The sequence below is a fragment of the Scomber scombrus genome, chromosome 22, assembly GCF_963691925.1.
Source record: "Scomber scombrus chromosome 22, fScoSco1.1, whole genome shotgun sequence".
NCBI classification, from domain to species: Eukaryota; Metazoa; Chordata; class Actinopteri; order Scombriformes; family Scombridae; genus Scomber; species Scomber scombrus.
The window spans coordinates 9,732,315-9,754,490 of NC_084991.1; the positions used below are offsets into that span (position 1 = coordinate 9,732,315).

The 22,176-nt window shown below is 39.8% G+C and overlaps 2 protein-coding genes across 4 annotated transcripts; one reads left to right on the forward strand and one right to left on the reverse strand.

The window, feature by feature from the left end:
* Nucleotides 1-439: 439 nt before the first annotated feature.
* On the forward strand, nt 440-10,236 carry slc37a3 (solute carrier family 37 member 3). 2 transcript variants are annotated; one of them, XM_062443525.1, is made up of 14 exons: nt 440-511; nt 2,824-3,079; nt 3,881-3,995; nt 5,221-5,313; nt 5,556-5,639; nt 5,960-6,105; nt 6,626-6,722; nt 6,825-6,909; nt 7,068-7,276; nt 7,415-7,556; nt 7,798-7,899; nt 8,017-8,216; nt 8,325-8,390; nt 8,597-10,236. In XM_062443525.1, exons 2-14 carry the CDS (start codon nt 3,003-3,005, stop codon nt 8,687-8,689), a joined length of 1,509 nt encoding a protein of 502 aa, XP_062299509.1. In that variant the 5' UTR covers nt 440-511; nt 2,824-3,002; the 3' UTR covers nt 8,690-10,236. The 2 variants fall into 2 exon arrangements, with proteins under 2 accessions (XP_062299509.1, XP_062299508.1); XM_062443524.1 differs by lacking the exon at nt 440-511 and adding an exon at nt 2,544-2,611.
* A 1,739-nt stretch (nt 10,237-11,975) lies between these two features.
* Nucleotides 11,976-17,592, reverse strand: cdkn1d (cyclin-dependent kinase inhibitor 1D). 2 transcript variants are annotated; one of them, XM_062444099.1, is made up of 3 exons: nt 17,524-17,592; nt 13,707-14,182; nt 11,976-13,621 (listed from the first exon to the last, which is right to left on the reverse strand). In XM_062444099.1, the coding sequence occupies exons 1-3, from the start codon at nt 17,532-17,534 to the stop codon at nt 13,563-13,565; spliced, it is 546 nt and encodes a 181-aa protein (XP_062300083.1). In that variant the 5' UTR covers nt 17,535-17,592; the 3' UTR covers nt 11,976-13,562. The 2 variants fall into 2 exon arrangements, with proteins under 2 accessions (XP_062300083.1, XP_062300084.1); XM_062444100.1 differs by lacking the exon at nt 17,524-17,592 and adding an exon at nt 17,105-17,211.
* Nucleotides 17,593-22,176: the final 4,584 nt, after the last annotated feature.

The window sequence follows — 22,176 nt, forward strand, 5'->3', positions numbered from 1 at the left end:
ATGATATATGATACCTTGTACCACTTGTAACTTTAACCACAGTGGGAATTTGGAAAAGTTTACCACATCATGTACAATGTGTACAAACAGTTTAAACACATACTAAACAAACTAATTTAATCATTGTTAAAGGCTTACCAGAATTCAAGTGCTGGCCAAGTCCAATGCTTTATCCCTGTTGCTGTGTCAAAGTGTTTAATGAAAGTATTTTTTGGCGGCCCACTTTTTAAAGTATGCAGAAATCTGTTTGCAGCCAATGATAGCTGGGCTCTAACCCAACAAGTGGCACAGTGACAGGTGAAGGCTGAGCAGCTGTCCTCTTGGTGGCTCCTGCTGTCAGCCCCAGCTGTGCAGTGTTTGCCATGTAGTTCCACTCCTGTCCTGCTGGTGGCAGCACTGCGCCGCTCTTCTCTGCGGGGAGTGATGTCAGTCCGTGACGCCTGAATCCACAGTAAACACAAATGGTCGATACACCGAGAGCAAGCAAGCTAACAAGTACCTGAGCAGAAAGGTAAGAAAACTTCTGTTATCTTTTTATTTAAGAAGATTTTGAAGCTGTAACTGTTCGCTGCTTTTTTGTAGACTCATTTTTCGCTGTTAGTGTGTAGATAAAGGCTCTGCCACCACGTAACGTTATGTGCCGTGTCACACCAGTGAGGCAGGCAGAGATGGATAGAGACGCTTCTGTAGGTGTAGAAGTGGAAAATGCTCCCTCAAATAACAACTAAATGCTGGCGAAAATTAGTTCAGTTGACTCAAACATGTATGCGGGCAGTGGTTGCAGTAGAGAAAGCGTGTAGTGCTCATATTTAAGAACAGAAATCCTTTTCTTAAACACACAACTCTCAAAATAGTGATTTAACAGAGGAAAGCCCCCCTGTTCTTCAGTCTATGGTAAGCTGATGGCCTCCTTTGAACAGCGTATCCTGTTTACACCTCACCTCAGTGCATCGTGCTATCAACAGCCTGCACTTTGTTATAAATGCCACACCTGACAGATACTGTGTGTGCAGAGACTCAAATTTGACTGCAGCCAACTAATGCTGGAAGAAATTAGATGCAAAGTAAAATAAAACAAAAATCCTGTTTCTGTAGGTTGTTGATTACATTTTGATGCTTTCATACTGCTGATTAAATAATGCATGTAACATGATTTGATAAGCATCAACGTTTTTTAAACGTAGCTTTCTTTTATATTTAGATTTATACCAGGAGTGTACACGCCTAACATTGCCTGGCAGGTACCCAAGACTTGACTCCACACCTCCTGAGTAGAACAAGTCATGTGAAATATCAGCTGCTTAAGATATGATCTGTTAAAGATATGAAGCCTTTTGACTTCTGTAATCATATCTATTATTGCCATGCCCTCTCACAATAATGTCACAGTAATTCAATCAAAGTAGGGCTGCAACAAATGATTATTTTCAACACTTAATCTGTCAGTGCACAACCCAAAGATATTCAGTTACTGTCACAGAAGACTAAAGAAATCAGAAAATATTTACATTTGAGAAGGTGAAGTGATAGAATTTGGATTTTATTTTTGGTAACTGATCCACTAATTGCTGCAGATCTCATCCAAAGAACTTGATCTACTCTTTTCCACAATATGTTTCATTGCTGATTTGTAACTCTAAAAAACTGAACCAACTAAAGTATTTCACAATTAATTTTTGTGGTGCAACAGAAGCGGATACATGCAGAACAGAAACTGTTACTGAGTAAAAATGCTAAAAGGGCACATTTGAGTATTGACAGTACAGTATAGTACAGTCGCTGCCCAGTGTATGCAAATGGGCAACAGTGAACCAGTTTGACAAGACTCTTCTGAGACTGATCTGACACACCGACCAGCAGTGATTACTTATTCAGAGTGTGTTTAGGCTCTGATGTGACTGATCCACATTACAGTTTCTTTCTCAGAGACATTATAAAAATAAACATTTTCCACTATCAGTTACATCCAGTCAGAGCAGGCTGCCAACACCAATCCCTGGCCTTGTGTTCTCTTAGATAAAAATATTCCAACGAGTTATACAGATTTAAAATTCAGGAAAAAGAGCGTTGGTATTGGATTGATTGGCACAACTAACGATTATTTTCTTCATCGAGTAATCATTTAGTCTATGAAGTGTAAAAAGTACAGTCTAAAATGTTAATATATTCAATAAACTATGATGTACGATGAGGAAAAACAGCAAATCTTCACATTTGAGAATCTGGAACCATCATATGTTTTGGCATTTTTGCTATAAAAATGGTTAACTTAACAAAATAGTTGACAGTTAACTTCTTTACGATCATTGCAGCTCTATGGATCAGTACTAGGTATCAGTATACACCTGAGTTGAGGTATCATGGCAAAAAAAATCTTAGTCAGTGGAGTCTTTTGTAAACGACGTAATCCAGCTGAATAAGCTTGTGGGAGAGGTGTAATGGTTTTAGAGGCGGGCCGTATACACTGGGTCCATTTATACCTGTACATGGCAAAACACAGCACAGATTCATCTCTTCATAGACGTCTTTTACCCTCAGGGAGTGGATGCTTTCAACAACAGACTGCCTCATATTGCAGGAATTATTCAGGACTGGTTTGAGGAACTTTCAGGTAAAGTTTGAAAGAAACATCCACCCTTAAACTTTAGGACATAGCTTGAAACACTATTTGATCAGTTTTAGCACTGAGATGCGTGGCATTTAGTTTGCTCTAACATGCGTTTTTATCTTTGTGGTCATTTCATATTTGCTTATATTGTCAAAAATCCTTTGTTAGGAGTTTTTCTGAGTTTGACAGTCAATGCTGAATGTTCTTCTTTTAAGGCTGAGCTTTTACGTTGCTGTAGTGATGCGTGTGTCCCATCTGGTGTAGTTGGGAGCCTTCAGCTGAACCCCCTCCCTCTCCTGTTGCTGTCCCCCCACCACCACCACCACCAAAGACCTCCACCAACGCCACCTCCTTCCTCGTCCACCTCCTCTTCCTCCCTCCGGCCGCCCCTGTGATGCCTCCCTCGTGCTGTGGCTGCCTGTCACAGTACACCCATCATCATCTGGTTGCCTTCCTCCTCACCTTCTTTAGGTAATCAACACCCACTCTGCCTTCCTGCCATAAAGGTTTCCCCTCAAACCTGTCGGAGCATTTTAACATTTAGCTTTTTGTTTTTTAGATGAATTTTAATTATGTGTTTGCTTAACTGGAAAAAGTTCCAGAATAAATTGGGAAAATTAGATTTCCAACTCTTGTGTTGCAGATTTGTAACAAAAAAAAGCCTACTGGAGTTGCATAAGAGAGGATGCAGAGTGCAAAGAAAATATCAATGCAGCTGGTGTAAAAACAGTGTAAATGGATGTGGGTTGTTTATTTAGGACAAAGGTCTTCGGGGCAAGGTTAACACAGGTCAGTTAAGATAACATGGACTACAGTGGGTATGTTGATTTCTAATCGACGGGGTAGCAAAAAGTCAGGTGATTCTAAAACTGAGATGCTGCAGCAGTGCATTTGAGTCAGCTGCTGAGTTTCAAACCTTTCTTTGTTTAGTGCCCCCTCAGTCAGTGTAGTTAATCTTTAATTACAGTACTTGTGCACCAATGTCACGACACCCTTATCAGGAGCAAAGTAAAGAGTTGTCTACAGAATAAATACTGCAGCTCAGCAGAAAAAGGAGATGAAGTTGTATTGGATTGTGCTCCATTTCCTGCTTCTTAGATAAAGATGTCCGGTGTTTCCTGAAATTTAACCTTCTGTCAAAGAAAAAAGAGCATCCCCTCCAGCTGTAGAATGAACTCTGACCTGGCCACTCAACATGGAGGGTTTTTAAATAGGTCTCGCCCTTATAGTGCTTTGACTTGCTGAGTAAAGCTCTTTCTGTCTTTTTCCCAGCTATGTGTTACTGCATGCGTCCAGGAAGACATTCAGCAATGTGAAAGTGAGCATCTCAGCCCAGTGGACGCCATCTGTCCAGAATGACAGCGCGCCCGCTTTCTCCCCTGGCCAGGTACTGAGAGCACACACAACAGTTCAGTGTCTAGATTACATCAATCACAATGTTTCTTCAAAAAGAATACAAACAAAATCAATTTTTTTGTATTTTTCAAATGCAAATTATTTCATTTTGAGGACTGAAACATTGTTTTTTGCAAACTTTTATTGAGCATTTTCAATACCACACCACAGTACCACCAGAAACAATAAACTAAGGAAACAAAGAAAAAGAGAAAAACACATCGATCTACACACCAGCAAATACCAATATGCATCATGCACAGACAGAGAGAAAAACAAACAAATAAACAAAAACAAAACAGCAACAACACCACCAGACCAAAGCAAAAAAAAAAACGAGAAGATACAGGTCAGAGCAATCCCAGTAATCATAAGATGTTGCGTATATTCCTGCAACCAAAACCCCTGCAGCCCGTCCCCCTCCACACTGAGAAACATTGTTTTTAATAAAGTGAGATCAACTATGAAGGGTTTTTTGTTTTCTTTGCAAGTTTTTGATCCCAAGCACACATTACTAAAACTTTATAGTGTGCCAAAAATAATAAAGTACTGCATCAGTAAATTTGACAGTAAGTTTATGGTGTGACATAAACAAACCTACAGCATATTTTAAGGTTTTCTTTAACTTCAAAAGATGGTTTTACGTGTTTCAGAGTAATTACCTTTTAATATTTGAAACTCCTAATGTTGCACCTCAAAACAGACCATACGTTACCTCATTTGAGTGTTTAATGGATAACTATAATCATTCATTTTTTTATAGTCAAAAATACATAATTAGTCAAGCCTACATGGAATAGAAGAGTGTAGATAAACCAGGTTGGAAAAAATACAAGATAAGTTAATGCATGTACTTTGATAACAAGCAGGTTCCTGGCATGTTTCTCTTTTATTTATATATTTTTCATTCCCCACACCTCAGTTTCCTCAGTTCAACTTCTTTTTCTTTAATCTTACACCACAATAACTTCCTCAAACAGAATATATGTTGCTTCAGGCTTTTTCTTGCAATAAAAGCTTTCACTCTTATCACTGTTTTATACTATAACTGGCTACTGTACACTGTAGGCAGCTTTAATATACAGTAAAATTCAACGTTAATCTGACAGCTAAAAAACTTTTCTTGTATCAGGTTCATGGGAAAATGTTATGACATTTAAACCCCTGTCGTAGATAAAAAAGCATGTAATAAAGTGTCTTGTCTCTGGCTGCCTCAGACATGGGAGGGCAATCATCTGTTTGCAGATGAAAAGCAGGCCACTCTGTTCCTGGGAGCTCTGGACTCTATCTTTCTCTTCTCATACGCCTTGGTGAGTAGGGAATATCATTTTCTGTGTTTGATGAGCTTCTGACATTAGAGCCACAAAAATGAATAGAACTGGCAGTGGCTTATTATGGCACGCTTTCACCTAGAGCCAAGTTAGAGCGGAGAAGAAGCTGATACCTGTTGAGCTAAAATTCTTCTAAATATAAATCACGTAAATAAAAAAGAAGCTCTGATAGATTGGCAGCCTGTCTAGGTTGGAAGATTTCCTCATTCTTGTCCACACAGGGTCTGTATTTCAGCGGCGTGATCGGGGACAGGCTGAACCTGCGCTACGTGCTCTGCTTCGGCCTGTGTGGCTCTGCTGCAGTGGTGAGTACAGTAGACTCACGATGTGCATCTAATCCTTGATAGTGTCCCCATGTGGTCACACTCTGTGGAATTAATGTACAGTATTTGTATCTTCAGCAGTTATAAATGAGGCTCTAGTTGCGCTTCTCGTTTCTCACGCTCCATATGATTCACGATGAACAAATCAAACTCCAAAATTAGATATTCAGGAAGTAAAAAAAAAAAAAGTTAGAATAAAGTGCTGGAATTAATGTGAAACTCGAGCAATAATAAAGATTAGGTTCTATTTCCTCCACATTGTATATGTTATGGAATTAAAACAGCTCTTCATGTGTTTGCAGGAGTTTGTGTTTGGCACTCTGACCGAATGGCTCCACATCTACAACATCTATCTGTACTGCGGCCTGTGGGTGCTGAACGGCCTGCTGCAGTCCGCCGTCTGGCCCTGCGTGGTGGCCGTCATGGGCAACTGGTTCGGCAAAGCTGGGTGTGTGGTGTGACCTTTCTCTGTTTACAAAAGCTGTTTTTTTATCTGATGCTGCCTCTTCACTTTTACCTGTGGATATGTTTAGTCACAACTGCAGCAGCTATCCAGCTTAGAAAACACTTAGTCAAGCCTGTGTCTGTCAGGTCAAACTCTCTGATACACGCCCGCACACACAGGAATAACGCACGAAACACACACACTCACACTCGGCACAATGACATCCATTCACCAGTTGCTGCTGCCTGAACACAGACACCATTTAGACTCAGTTTTTTCCTCAGCAGCAGAACGTGTAAACATAACTTGCTGAATATAAAAATAGTCAGTGAGACGTCTGTAAGGTTGCATTTAGTAAATTATAGCACGTTTTGTTGTACTTTATAAAGTCTTTGACGTAGGTTTGAAAAAAGAGATGCAGTGTTTAAAAAAAAAAAGACAAAGCAGAGAATCTTAGCAAATTATCGTACTTGTTAAATGTCACATGAAATAATTGGAAAGTGTTTTTTTCCTCATTTTCCAGGCGCGGCTTTGTGTTCGGACTGTGGAGTGCTTGTGCCTCCGTTGGAAACATACTGGGTGCCTTCTTGGCATCTAGCGTCCTCAAATACGGATACGAGGTGAAGCACACACACACACACACTCACACACACCTGATTGGTGCCTTTTTAACAGTGTTATTCTCAGCTTCTAAATACTAACATGTGTTTTTGTGTGTGCAGTATGCTTTCCTGGTGACATCAGTGGTGCAGTTTGCTGGTGGGGTGGTGGTGTTCTTTGGCCTGATCACGTCTCCAAAAGAAGTCGGTAAGCACTGCAAGGAACATGGAAATATTCCAGATAATGTGTGTGTGTGTGTACTCGCATGGGTCATATTGCTACAACTGTAGAAACTGCCTGAAATAGAAACATTTCAGAGTTTGAATTCAGGCTACAGCTTTTAATGTTTGTCGTGTGCGTGTCAGGTCTGAGTTTGGAGTCAGAGACTGGACTCGGCCCGGTGGAGACGGACACAGACAGCCACAGGCCTCTGATGAGCGACGAGGAGGATGAGGTGGAAGCGGAGGCGTACGGCGGACGATACCAGTCGGTCCAGCAGCCGGACGAACCTCTGGCCGAGCCTCCTCAAGCCGTCAGCTTCTTGCAAGCTTTCGGTCTGCCTGGAGTGCTGCCCGTAAGTCTGCTGCTCCAGAAAAATGACCACACATGTGCTTTAAAGAGAATGAATGCTACAAATTCAGCTACAAAATCTGTATATGTGGTCATAGATCAATTTTTAAAACTCATATGAACTCTTCTGTTTTAACTGCAGTATTCGCTGGCGTACGCATGTCTGAAGCTGGTCAACTACTCCTTCTTCTTCTGGCTTCCTTTCTACCTGAGCAACAACTACGGCTGGAAGGAGGCCGAGGCCGACCGCCTGTCTGTGTGGTACGACGTCGGAGGAATCATCGGTGAGCAGCACGTTTAGCCTGTCAAGAAAAATCCCACTTCTGTGCTTTCTGTTTGTTTAAAAAAAATAATTATCACTTTTTTCAATGGAAATTGGTACAGGGAATACAGCCATTATATTTGTCTGTATGCCCTTTTCTCTTTAATATAACAGTAAACATCCTTAGAGTTTGAGTGACAACTGTCTTTGTTTTCTCTTTTTGTCTTTTGTAATCTTGTTTTTTGGGGGGTTTTCTGTGTCAGGTGGAACACTTCAGGGTCTGATCTCTGACTTCATGGGAAAGAGAGCACCGGTGTTGGCCATAAGTCTGGCGTTGGCGATGGGAGCTCTGATTGGATACAGCCGTGAGTACACACACGTCATCAAATAGCATCTGCTAGAGCATAAGAGTCTAAGGTCTTTTCCACAATAGCCATTTTGCATTTTCACCCACCTCCCTTCTTCTACTCCCTCCTTCTCAGACTCGCCTAATGACCAGGTGATCAATGCAGCACTGTTGGCCACCACCGGCTTCTTTATCGGCGGCCCGTCCAACATGATCAGCTCGGCCATATCTGCCGACTTGGGGAGACAGGAGGCTCTCAGGGGCAGTAAGGAGGCTCTGGCTACCGTTACCGGCATAGTGGACGGAACTGGAAGTATAGGAGCTGCTGGGGGACAGGTAAACAAAGATAAAGAATGTTTCATGCAATGCAACATGGAAAGTCATTGTGCTTTTACATAAAACCATGCAAAAGGAACAATACTTTATATCTCCATCACCCTCTAGTACCTGGTGTCCCTGATTGAGAGTAAGCTGGGCTGGATGTATGTGTTCTACTTCTTTGTGGTCATGGTAAGATCATTTCCTGAAATCGCTATCATTATCACAGGGACATTCATACAGCTTCATACTTTACAGTTCTGACTCAGTACATTAATGTGTGGAGTATGTTTTCAATTGGTGTAAAATAAAATTAATTTACCAGCTGATATTTTTGGATGGACCCAACACCACGAATGAACAAAACATCAATTCATACCCATGTGCTTACATTACAGACAGGGGGCAGCATTGTCTTCATCACTCCGCTGCTCCTCAAGGAGGTGCGCGCCATGTGGAGAGACCGACAAGCACTGCAGCGCCAGCTGTGAAAACCTCAACATCTGCCAGGTGTAAAGTTTGATCTTATCACTGACAACACAGCAGGGTGCTCAGAAACTGCTCTTTGGGTGTGTTTTGGGATGCTGAGAGCCACAGCGGTGAAGGTGCCCTGGAGTTTCGAGAGTCTCCTAACACCCATGTGCACAGGCTAACAGTTTGAATGCAAAACTGATGTCTTATCCACACACTAGAAGCCTAAAATGTAAATATACACCTCCTGTAGGATTAATTCAAGGATTTAGAGCTGAAGTGCCTGATTGAAAGAAGCTTTCAGGCCTTGCAGGGCCATCACAGAATGAACTTGTGTATATATTTTAGGTTTTAAATGGTTGTAAATACTTTTTACATGCACTATAGTTGTACTTGAATCTTGATCAAACAATTTGGACTTTTAACCCAGGAGTTGTTCACTTCTGGTTTCTGGTTTCTTCTGGCCCTTTGGTGACATTTCGGGGTTCAGAATTGCCCAAAGAATGTGATGAATCATTTTGATCTTGAAATGTATTGTCAGCTTTTGTACATATGTATAATGTTTTAGTTGTCTTTGGTCAAAATAATGAATATTGCACTCTGGGACTGATCAATAATAATTGAGAAAAGTCTGAAAAGATTTGAGTGAACAGCTTAAAGAGTTTTGGTAAACTTTCACCTCACAGCCACTTTCTTTCTCTTCTTTACATTTGAATGTAATCAGGGTTAGAAACTACTGTAAAGTGTTTTCTTCGGTGGGGGGGGGGGGTCCTCTCATTACTGTATATGTGTCAATCACTTTCTTGTTCATCATTCCAGTTTCCCTTCCTGTTCACTGGAATGTTTACACCTCCATTTTTTTAGTGTTACTGACGGAAACACACTCGGTCTTCATCTCTGACATTTTTGGTTCAAAGTGCAGCAACACTTTTCAGTGCTAACCGTATACTGACATTACAGAACAGCTGTTCCTGATTGTAGCAGAAGCTGCACATTTGTTTGTTTGATTAACTTTACTAAAAAGTTTGTGTGTGTTAGTGGTTACGTTTAATCAGCCAGTGAAAGAAAAATAGTTATTTTTACGTTGCATTTACTGACATGTCTGACACTAAATTGTGGGAAAATTATGATACAACACCAGCCTCATGCGAGTGAATGTTTGGACAAGTTATCTACTTAACGGGAAACTGTGGTCCATAACCAGTCAGCATTTAGAGAATGATTGCTTTTGGTTCAAATCAGTAAAACTGTGGAATTGTCGACACAACAGGTCATATGTTCCCTCACGCAAAGATTCACAAATCATGTAAATTGCTTTTAACATGCTGGAAGAGTGATATGAGGGAATATTTATATTATTGTCAAACCTGAAGCGATGGAGCTTAAAGTCTTAAAGAGAATTGCCAAGCTCATGTAACAGAATGTAAACTGGAATGTTTAAGTCAATCTGTGGTCTTTTTTTTTCTTTCTTTTTTTACATTTGTTTTATTTTTATTTATGTGTACTCTTCAAGTTTTACCAATGTAAACGCAATTTTCCTTTGAAATAAATGCAAAGCAAATTTTGCAAAATCTATCTGTCTATAAATCTAACTATCTATACACACTGTATTTTATTGTAGTTTCTAAGCTACTTTTAGCCACATTACCACTGTCAAATGCAACACACTATAAATAATCAAAACCTAGTAAATAACAACCTAACTTGATGTGCTGATTTACATGCAATGTTATTGTAATGCCACTAGGGGGAGCTTTTAATGCTGAAAACAATTTAAATAAGGGAGGAAAAGAAACTTCACAGCAGTGTTTTGTGGTTTATATCATTTTCAATCATGAACATTTTATTATTTTGAGCACACGATGTGAAATTAACATCACGAAAGGCAACAGTGAACCAACAAACCCAGCAACGGAATCTCTTTACATTTTATATACAAATATACTATCCAAAAGGATATGATTCTGATCCCATACAATTACACTTCTTATGTATGTTGCAAGATGCTATACAAAGATTATCATACATTCATGCATATACAGAGTATAAAAATATTACACTGATGTAGCTGCGACAGGTCGATTAGAAAAGCAAAGTTTGTCTGGGCACAGTAAGAAGTTAACGGATATACCTTGGCATTTGACATTTTAGGTTTTTTCTCTCTCTCTCTCTCTCTCTCTCTCTCTTCCCCCCCCCCCCCCCCCCCAAATGAAGAATTGTCAAAAAATTGAGTCCCACAATTTGACAAGTCCGGTGAGAGGGAAAGATATTTAATTGTAAATAATTTTCTCATCTGTGCCACAGTTTCTCAGTGAAGATTTGTATGTTGTTTTTTTAAGGATTACCATAAACAAATATTCTCTTGTCAACAATGTTTAAAGTAGTGCAAAGATATAGTTTCAGAAATAACACAATTAGTTATAGCAACAACAAAAAAATAGGGAATTTACATTTATTACCCTATATACAAATGACACAAACTCAAAATAAGTTAATATAGACTTTGAAAGTTCCGTCATAAACACGCTGAGAAAGTAGGTGCACACAAACATCGTCTCTCACACTCACACACACACACACATATATAAGATGACAAAAAACAAACAATCCTGACAAATTTCAAATAATTTCAAATAGCTGCTTGTTATTTTTTTAAACTATGAAATATAGCCTTGTACAACCATGAAAAAACCTGACATTGTGTTAACGTGAACATGACCGACTGCTTTCATGCCGATTTCTCGCAGAGACTGAGGCGGCTGGTTCATGAAAGAGAGACCGAGAGACTTTTTAAGGGGCAGACAAAAGCCTGTCTGAATCACAGGCCACTTGTCCGGCTGGAGGAATCCTTTGATCCAGAAGGGGTCTGAGACATTTTCTCTATTAAAGTAAGTCCCTTTTCCTCATTGCCCCCTGTCTCCCCCCCCCCCCCTTCCAATTCCCCGGCTCTGTCTATTTCTGGGAAAGCTGTCAAAGCAAAGTGAGGCAATGAGAGAGCGAGAAACAACAAAAGCCGTCTGGCTCCCCCGAGAGACCAGAGTTTCCTCTGTGCGGAGCTGGGCCCCCGCTCTGACACACTGACTCTTTTACCTGATGTGAAAAGAAGCTTTTACCACAACAGAATAATGAGCCCACCCCTCCTCCTCCTCCTCCTCCTCCTCCCCCGTTTCTGTCTCTCTGTCTCTCTTGAGTGCCTCTGGACACAAACAACCTGAGCTACATTGGTTTTAATCTTTTTTTTCTTCTTTTTTTTTGTATTTTACTTAAATTACAGAATCACCTGATGAGGTAGTAAGAGTGGATTCATCCAGATTATGGCTTTTAATTCATTTACAAATTAGAATGACCGTAAAAAAGGTCCAAAGAAGTAAGCACATCAAATTTGAAGATGTTCAGTTATGGATCACATAAAAAACACAGTGACTTATGTCCTTATGTTTAGTGTTTTCACCATACAGTTGAAGATCTACGCAGATTTGAGACCTTCTGTGACCCATAACTGATCAGTCAAGCAGTGAGCATGAGCAATGATGTGTTGCTAATTAAATAGCACAGCAATTCCTCTTTGGTTCAACTGCCTCAGCTGCCACAACTTTTACAACTGGTGGGGAAAAACCTCAACAAGAACACCAAACTAACACATTCACACACAAACACTTATATGCTTATACATACGCAATGCAAACACTTGATGTTGACTAGACTAGATGGGACACAGCTCGACTCTTCTTAAAAAAAAAAAAAAAATCACCAGAAGTGGAACCTGTGATGATTCCTCTGGTCTGAGCTGCCACACTGTGATCAAATGCTAAATTTCCTTCAAGGGAAAAGCGTATCTAAAAGGTTGGACATCACAAAGAATTGGAAATGCCACATTGTTAAAAGCATGAAGCTGGAAAAACAAAACCATAAAAACTAAATAAGGTATTTTCTGGTCTGCTGCCAAAGAAAAGTCGATTTTTACAACCCCATTATGCAAATGATACAAAGCAAAAAGTGAATATAATTTGAAATTTGTACTTTTTTTGCTATGTTGTGATGGTTTAAATTATGCATGGCCGATGTTTTTAAATGGCAACGGTGGAGTGTATGTGAGCCATTATAAGGCTAATTTGGGGGCAATGGCACAGGGTTCCACAAACACCTTATCTTACCTCGTTTTGCACATTGCTCGTTTATTTTTATTTTTTTATTTTATTTAGTTTTGACGATGATCTCGCATCGTGAATAATAAATAAATAGTCACATTATGAAACATTATTATTATTATTATCATTATTACTCAGAATATAAGTCGCATTACCTCATCACTGAACCTCCACCGTTGACCTGATCTGGAGCTAATCATGGTCGCGCTGCCAATTTTGAGGTTTTGACCCCCTGAGCTTTCGGAGCCGTGGGGGTGAGACTAAAGGCTGTAAGCGTGGTGCGCGGCCAGGAATAGTAACTCAACTAATCAAAACCTCTTATGACTTTTAGCAAGAGGGAGAAAAAAAAAAGGTTGAGGACTAAGCTCAGGACTTTGACAAATACTATCCAAGACCCATTTGGAAGAAAATTAACCTCCTAGAACATGAGTTCGTCATTTTCTGAAAGAGTGCATTCAAAGTCATTTCACAGTATAGTCTAAAGCTGAGAATATATATATCTAACACAAAAAACCGTTGTTAAAGTCTGAGCTTGATTAACTAAGAACATAGTAGCTTCCTTGTGCTGGAAGTTTTAAGGTATGTGGCGGTAGAGGAGTTTTTAAGCCCATGCTGCATGAGCTTGTGGACAGTCAGATACAAATTGCTACATATATACATAAGATATGAGACATATCCATATGAGGTGATGTGTATAGGAGTGTCGACCACTAGGTGATCCTCCTCTGGGTCTTGTTGTGCTTTTCTACTGCCAAGAGGATTCTTTGTAGTGGAGAAGCCTTCTCTTCTTCACCTGGAAGAAATCTGGAGAGAGCAAGAAGACAACGTCAGGAAAAATAAATCTATTTACTATGTTGTTATATATACAAGGATTCTTCATGGGCTTTACCTGTGATGGCAGCCTGTTTATTTTTTCGTAGCCGTTTGACACGGTAGCACCCCCTCATGGTCACCTCGAGGTACTCATCCCCAGACCCCGACGAGCTGCTGGACATCGACGAACCCTCGCTCGACGAAGACGATATCCGCCTCTTTGCCTTCGCCGCTGGCCTCACCGTGCAGCTGCGGTAAAACGTTGGCACATCCTGGCACCTGAGCTCCTCCCACTCGATGTTGGAGGCCTGTCCCGGCTCGTCGCTCTGGAAATCAAAGTTCCAACGCTTATTGGCCACCTCCACGTTCATGCAGAGCATACGCTGGAAGTCCTGCTGCAGCTGCTGATGGTCCACGGGCCCGAAGAGATTCCTCCGCACCGGTCCCACCTTTAGGTTCAGGGCCTCGAGTCCCCCGAGGTGAGAGTGGTCCATGTCAGACGTCGTAGCCGGTCCTGCTGTTGCTGATGATGTAGAGGCCATCGCCATGTCCCTGTCAGAGAACAAACACATGCAGATGTTTAAAGTGGGAAAAGGGCAGAGGTTGAGCGTTGGATCTGTTAGGCCTGCAGAGTTTCAATGAGGTGTGATCTGGGTTTTTTATTGGTTTGGATTACACACACGTACAAGCTATTAAGGGCTCAAACCCTCCCACGCACTGGTATCTGCCCTCTTGAGCGCCTCTTGTGTTTTATATGATCAAATGCATGTGTGCCCTAACCTGCAGAGTAATTACTTCAGCAACGGGTAACGGGACGAACACCAAATAAATCTCCAACAACATTAACCACCCAGCCGTGTAAAAAAATGAACCTGATTCTCCACCTGCTCTGGTGTCTGGCAGTCAAAGGTCAACAGTAAAGGCCGGCAGGGTCACACAGAGAAAAAGCCCATGTGGAGTACTTGTGAGGAATGTGTGCAGCACTCCTTTGCTGCTATCTGACAAAGTTAATTAGAGGAATGCTGTTGAATTCTCAGGATTAGTGCTGCACTGCTCTTTGAGTTTTAACTTCATCGCATCACCACCTGTATTATCTCTATATGGAGTCACAATATTTTATAGGGAGGTGGGTTATATAACCAAATCACTTACAGACTTTGAGCCTCTGTTTGACTCCCTCTTGGCTGCTTAATGCTTTATCAGCTGTGTGTAAGCAGTAAAACAAGATGAGCCCAATTGATAAAGCACGTGTACTAGGATGAAAAGTAACTACTCTAAAGATACACTGTTTTAATACTAATGTAATACTAAATAAGGCCTAAAATGTTGTCTTTTCTTGATATTAACTGGCACACATTTGGGTACAAGCTACAATAACTCTTCTAGCTGAGTGAAATCAATAACAAACTCTTCCTTATTTTCTCTTTAAAGCACTCTGAGCTCAGCTTTGATGCTCTATAAATAAAGTTTATTATCATCACCTTTTGGCTCTTTTAATTGTTTTTTATCTGTATTGTAAGGCGACCTTGAGTGCCCTGAAAGGCGCCTTAAAAATAAAATGTATTATTATTATTATTATTATTATCATTATTTGACTGACATTTAAAAATTGGTAATGCACCACCAATGCTCTGCTGTACTGGGGCCCCTAAAACATAATTTGGTTTCTATTATATGATGAATTGCCAGTTAGTTTGGTAATATACATTAACAGACTAACTATTTTGATTAGGGTCACTCCTGCATTTTTAACCTGATCTTAAGGCCAAGTCTAGTACTGAAAAAAAGTTAAAATACCTTTAATATGTCACTTATAAGTTTGTCTTATAAATTAGTGCATTTAAATGCAATACAGTTAACCCCATCTAACTATGAGACAAACGGAGGGGAAGTTCAATAGTGGCCTTTGATTCATTTTTAGGCTACCCTGGGTCAACATTTAAAAATACAGGATAGTTAAAAATAACAAGAGTCAAACCCAAAATATTGCAACAAGCTTGAGCTATTTACTCAAAATAAAATCAAACGTGATGTTGCTTTTACCTTTGCTTCTACCTCGAGCAGCATATCAGCCTATTAAGGTTACACAAGACGCACTTCTTCCCCAGAACATAAAGTAATTTAAAGCTTATTTGACAGCTGTGTTTAGTTTGGGTGCAGCACAGTTTTACAACAGTAAACCATTCATTATCTGCTTAATTAAGCGAATTGAGTTTACTGTGGTTAGTCACAGTTAAAACACAGAAAAAGGAGAAACATATATGGGGCAGAAACTACCATGCTTGGAAAAACATCTCAGAGGGGGGCTGAAGGGTGGAAGAGTTGCGCAATTATTTGACACTGACAGAATATATAGCTATGAAGAGCACTTTCACAATTCAAATAGCCTGTCATTTTACGATGCCTGTCTACACATATAAACTGTTAAAAACATCTGTTTGAAACCACAGCAGGCGACACATTCAAACATTTCCCTAAGTGCGTGCTTTAGTCTATTCACTATTCATTATACATTGAACCACTACAACTTCACTTTCTCCTTTTTTTTCTCATAACTGGAAAAATATTAAAAGACTTGCTGTGGGGACATTAAAAACAAAAAAACAGTCTTGGCTTATTTTACACTCTACATGGTTAACCTAGATCTGCGTGATAAACTCCCGCGATATTTGCATTCGCGTTGTTTCTTTTTGGCGCTCATGATACAAAATGATGTTTAATGATGTGAACGCGTTGTGCTTAATGTCTAGAGTAGACAAATAAACGCTTGGTTAAAGGTTAGGGAAAGATTATGGTTTGGATTATAATTATCACTCTCGCAAGATATTTCGCAAACCTAGGGTTACCACCTAGACACGACCTCTCACCGACAGAGCTGCCTGCTGCAGAGTGAAAGTTGTTTTCGTCGAAACGAAGTGGGCGCGGTATTCAGATCAGGTTTCCACTCACTGCGGTCGGTGTGTCCCTCCCTCCTTAATGTACTTACAGAAAAACATCGAGAAATCCACCACTATTTTACCACAATTCACACCCCCCCCCCCCCCACTACGGTTAAAAATGCACCAAATGCGTTTGCAAAATGAGCACACGACTGTGCAACGCCAAATAAAACAGCAGAACGACAACTTTAACAACTAGCTAAAAGTCTTGGTGACGCAGTTACAGTCACTCTGGATGTAGGTCAATGAGATGCTACACACAAAAACAGCCCGCATCTTGTCACCACATTTCACAGCCATATCAAATATACACACAAACAACCGCATAGATTAGCCTACAAATTATTCAAGTATCACAGACAGCCAAATAATACTCATTTAAAATCAGACGACTGTTAAGTTATAAATGCGTTTTAATATTTAAACAAATTCAACTTTTCCAGAAGAGTGTCAACTTTTCATTTCACTACACCAGAGAAAAACTTAACTAAAATATATATTATAAGAAGAAAACAAAAATTAAAGACAATCTTACCATCAGCATCAGTGTCTCAAAGTAATCAAAACGTTTCTTGAGAGTAATTAAGCACAGTTCATCCAAAATCAGAATGAAACCCGTGAATAAACACTACCTCGTTAACAGTTTAAGTAGACACTAAATGGGAGGGCTGTCCGTGTCCCCTTATCTGCGACTTGTTTGTCATGGAGAGGGAGGTCCTACTAGAAAAGGTGGATCACATGTCTCCATCAAAACAGTCATTGTTGGAGCTCAGCCAGCAGGTAAACAACAGTAATCGTAAATCCTAAAGACAACTTAACACATCTCACAGAAGATGAAGTTTGCAAAAAGTGCTAAAAACAATAAGAATGCATGCCTGGACAATTGCATTTAAAAGGTATTTTATTGCATAGGCTGTTTCTAAAGGTGTTAATAATGATTATAAATATTCTTACCCTGTTATCATGATGCAAAATGCTCTGGTTCTCTGTGCGCTCCTGTTGCAGACCTGTGTTGCTCCTTTACTCTGTTGCGCCCCTGTACTTCGCCTCCCCTTCAGAGCGACTAGAATTAGGTCAAATATCTTGGCAAGGGCGGTCATTTCCACTTCTTCCTCAAATGTGACACACATTCTCGTGTAGTGCTTACATCACGTTTTTTTTGGCCCGCGCCCACATCCTCAAGTCACGTTGAACTGCAACGTGAGCTCCATTTTGACTTCTCATGTAGATTTACCACATCCCAGTTTGTAGGCTACTTTGGTTTATGTAGTGTAAAACACACTGAGACGACCATTATACGATCATGTGGGTTTTTTTACATCTTATTTGACTTGTCATGTATAATGTATAATGATTTATAGCCTATGTATTCATGTAGGCCTAAAATAATAAATTACAATTAAAAAAAAAAAGTTAAAATAAAATGTAACAGTTTTTACTGGTGGAAGGCTAATCTAGTTTTATCTTAAGTTAAAGGCAAGTTCCCTTAGTTTGTTTTATCTAACAGTATAATTATAATGGAGCCATGTGAGGAAAAATATCACAACACATTTTAACACTTGGATTCAAAAGCTGCCTGGATGAATACAATTTGAGTTCCCCAATCAAAGCAGACGTGTATAATTAACGAACACACAAGTCAAGTTTTATTTGTATATCATAAATTACAAATGTGTGCCAGGAGGCTTTACAAGTTATACAGCAATAAGCTACAACATCCTCTGTCCTTAGACCCTTGATTCAAATATTGATAAAAATACCCTTTAAAAAAACTTTTAATGGGGCAAAAGTATGTACTAATACACCACACCAAGAAAACATACACATACTGAGGACGCACAGCTAAATAAAGGACAGCAGGCTTGCAGAGATAAGCAGATATGAACATAGAGCTATTATGTGAAGGAATGTAGATAGAAACCTATACAGTAGTGTATGTTGAGTGACCAATAAGCTTAAAGTTAATCAGTAACAATTTAGATCATTGGTTAACAAAGTCATTTGAAGTCATATGTTTAGTAGAAAATGTCAAACACTTGCCAATATCAGCCTTACTATCAGTACTTTCCAATAATAAACTTCACTAGATGAAATGAGACATTTTCAAAATGCCAATTTGGAATCTTAGAACTCTTGATGGATATTTTTCAATGATTAGTCAATCAATTGAGAGAATAATCAGTAGTAGCCTGTCTGTAAAGTGACGAGAGGGAACTCAGTTTCCCAAGTGATTATTGACGATTTGAAATATTATGTTTCACAGCTCTTTTTGTTGCAATACCCCTTTTTCTCCTCCTCTTCCTTTCCCACTCTTAAATGACTACTCAACAGCTTTTTCCTCATTTCATCACTTTTGCTTTGTAGTAGCATTATGAAATATTTACATATTTCATTGTATTATGACATACAGTATGTTGTCCAATCTTGTCATTGTGCAACTGATTCTCCAATTTCCTGTTATTACACAAGCTCTTACAGGTTACACATTTTATTCATTCATTCATTACAGCAACCTTTTCAGTGACACAATATAGGAATCATCTGAGACGCCTATGAACTGGCCAACGCCCCTCACTCAGAAAGGTTATTCCGGGTTTTACACGTATACTGCTATTTTTACACACTAGCCTGGACTCTCTCATACAAGTAATGTTTTCTCTTCAAATTCAGGCAATGTGTCTGCAGCACTTTATGAGATGCACTGTTTTATTAAGGAGCTAGCAGTGATTATGGAGCGGTCATTGTTTGTGTGTGACAGCCGTGGGCTTGAGGTAATTACGTCACCGCTGTGGAATGTTTCTTGGTTAGAAAATGCAGTTTTCACATGGGGGGCTTAGCACAAGTTCAAGGCAGTTCAGCTCAAGGCTCAATGCAAACAAAACAATTCACTCAATTGCATCCAAGCATGGTTATAAGTTCCACAAAGCACTATAAATGTCGAGTTTGGACTTCATTTACTTGGACTGTACTAAAAATATTTGGGCGGGTGGAAAAGTAAGCATTGAGGCGGGTCCCCGTGGTAATCAATATTTGCTTTGAATCATCCAATGATTAAGAAAAAAATTGCAACACCATTTATAAATCACCTCAACTCCTGAATAAGTGAACAGGCCACAGACTTCAGCACCAATGTATCTTTAGTTCTTCCTCCCCTCCTAATAATTTCTCTACAGTGACTAAATGAAAAAAAAGATGTCATGATATTTGCTGGATGATCTTCCCCTTCGCTGACAGCACGGTCATCTCTGTTTGTTTTTAACAGGCCTGAGATCTGTATTATTTTGGGTCCTTCCCATCATGATACATAATGCTCAGTTAGGATGGTGCCCTACTTCCCTAATGCCACACTAATCTGTGTGTCAAGTGGCCTTTGTACGTTGTCATATTTGAGGGTTCGTCAACAGACAATGAAGCCTGAGCAGCATGATCCCTGACTGTTTTGTCAGCCCTCTGACATGTATTTACAGTCAGCTTATTGTTCTACATTAAACTCCTAATCCTCTTCTTGTTGTCTACAGGGTGCTGTGTGTTTTGGTGTGCCACCCCTTACCCCTCCCGCCCTTAATCCTATGCTGTATATTACAGCTACGCAGTCATTAAACCCATTGTCTTCCCTCCACGGTCAGTGCCCTTTGAATACATTAGCATGCTTGTAAAACAACAGTCACACAGTACAATGTGACTCAAGTCAGAAGACGATGTGCTGAGGAGCTGTCATGGTGGGTCTTGTGCTTTGCAAAAAAAATGGAAATGATCTGTAAAGTAACAGCTTTTGGAAGACGTTTATCAAATAAGAGGGGTAATTATACAAATAGAGCTTGATAGTGCCTCATCAAAGGATGCTGCCTGGAAAATACAGTTGTCAGGTGACTCATTTTCATGCAATCCTGTGAGGAAAGCTGATAAGGAATTAAGTTTGAAACTTAACTTGAAATTAAAGGTGTAGTCCATATAAATCCTCAACAGGCGTCAAACGATTGATTGTGTTTACATCTGGTTAAATAATTGAGTTATGACCAGATACTTTCATCGTTACCAGGTTATCTTACTCTTATTGAAAGTATCGTTTGGCATTTTGGGAAATACTACTTTTTATTAATCTTTCAAATGACTCTTGTCGTGTATACACTTGACTGACATGACTCAAACTCTTCATGTGGGTAGTCGATAAAGACACAGTGGCATGACAAAAAATGCAGTTCACATGTACTGTGAGTGAAACGTGGTGTTAGGTGTTGTGATGGCTCAAAACAACATCTATGATAGTGTTCTCCTCTTTGATGAATACAGCTGTGACATCGCTGTTTAAATGCTGTTAGGTTTCACTCCGGATGTCCCACAGGTTTCACAAAGTGGCGGGTCAGAGATCATAGACTAAAACCAGAACATTGAAACTGAGAGTGTGCTGATGTTTTTTTTTTTAGTAAAGTGCCAGTAGTGAGATTCTGAGAGTAAACAGCAGAGTGGATGAAGAAGATGTATCACGCACACCATGTGGCAGTCTCAATTCAGCACGAGGTCTCTCTGGTGAAGGGGAAGCTGCGATAGAGAAAAGGAGGACGTAAAAAAAAAGAAGAAAGAAAGAAAAAGAGCAGAGGAAGTTGTTGGTTCGCAGGTGCAGTAGGGGGGTTTCCACATCCCTCTGCCCTTCAGTGGTGGAAAACAAACAGAGAAGTGGCTCACCGCAGACAGCAGATTGTTTACGTCAATCATTATGTACTGACGCGCCACAACAAACCAGAAGCAAGAAGAAATCTGAATAGTCTGACTGCAGAAACATGAAAAATGTCAGAAAAGTAAAAGAGAGAAAAGGAAACTTAAGTAAAGTGTGCCAACATCATTCAGGGAAGCTTTCAGAGACATCTGCCAACTGCTTATTTAAGAGATGAATGGCCTCACATTGGTTGATTTACTTATATAAGTGACTTATCACCTCGGGCCACCTCGTCTATATACGGTAGCAGGCACATATGCACATGTATATATTCAAACGTTCACACAGCAGATACAGATCTAACCCAAAACAAAAAAGTAACCTGCCGGCTATAACAATGCAGAAGCAATTTGACTGTATATGCAGTTTTGGTTTACAGGTTTTACCGGTAAATGTATTTATTTATTTTTTTAATGGACTACATTTAAATGACTATTGTGTGTGTATCTGGTCCTAACTACACATTGAAATACTGTCATTTTAATAATGTTAAAACAACATTTATTTGTAGGTAATAAAAATAGCAGACAGAAAATTAATTGGCAAACTTCTGTGAGAGCTAAATAATCATTTTGGTCAAAATTGTCTGGAATTGGGCTTCATGAGGTTGTAATGAAACTTTTTTTTACCTACTCTGTCATTTTGGAGGCAAAAGGTTTAAGCTAGATTTGACCTTCAAATCACTAAATCTATTCTCACTGGGATATGAATGCTGAATGTGGATTCCCCTAAAACATAATATTGAGATACGCACAGCAACTTTTTCTTTTCTTATCTCCAAATGCAAATCATTTGTGGGGTGTAAACTTAATTGGGCTCCTTATCCTTTGGGAGGTCAGGGGGGGGGGGGGCTGTGGAGAAATATGCTGTGAAATTAAAAAGGCAGTGACCCC

Bases quoted from the DNA above. Each gene is read 5' to 3' on its own strand.
- cdkn1d (XM_062444099.1), bottom strand. The intron at 13,622-13,706 runs GTAAAGCCCATG...TGCTCTCTCCAG, and splicing joins TAAACAGGCTGCCATCACAG to ATTTCTTCCAGGTGAAGAAG.
- slc37a3 (XM_062443525.1), top strand. From the start codon at position 3,003: ATGCCTCCCTCGTGCTGTGGCTGCCTGTCACAGTACACCCATCATCAT. The intron at 3,080-3,880 runs GTAATCAACACC...TCTTTTTCCCAG, and splicing joins TTCCTCCTCACCTTCTTTAG to CTATGTGTTACTGCATGCGT. The intron at 7,277-7,414 runs GTAAGTCTGCTG...TTTTAACTGCAG, and splicing joins GTCTGCCTGGAGTGCTGCCC to TATTCGCTGGCGTACGCATG.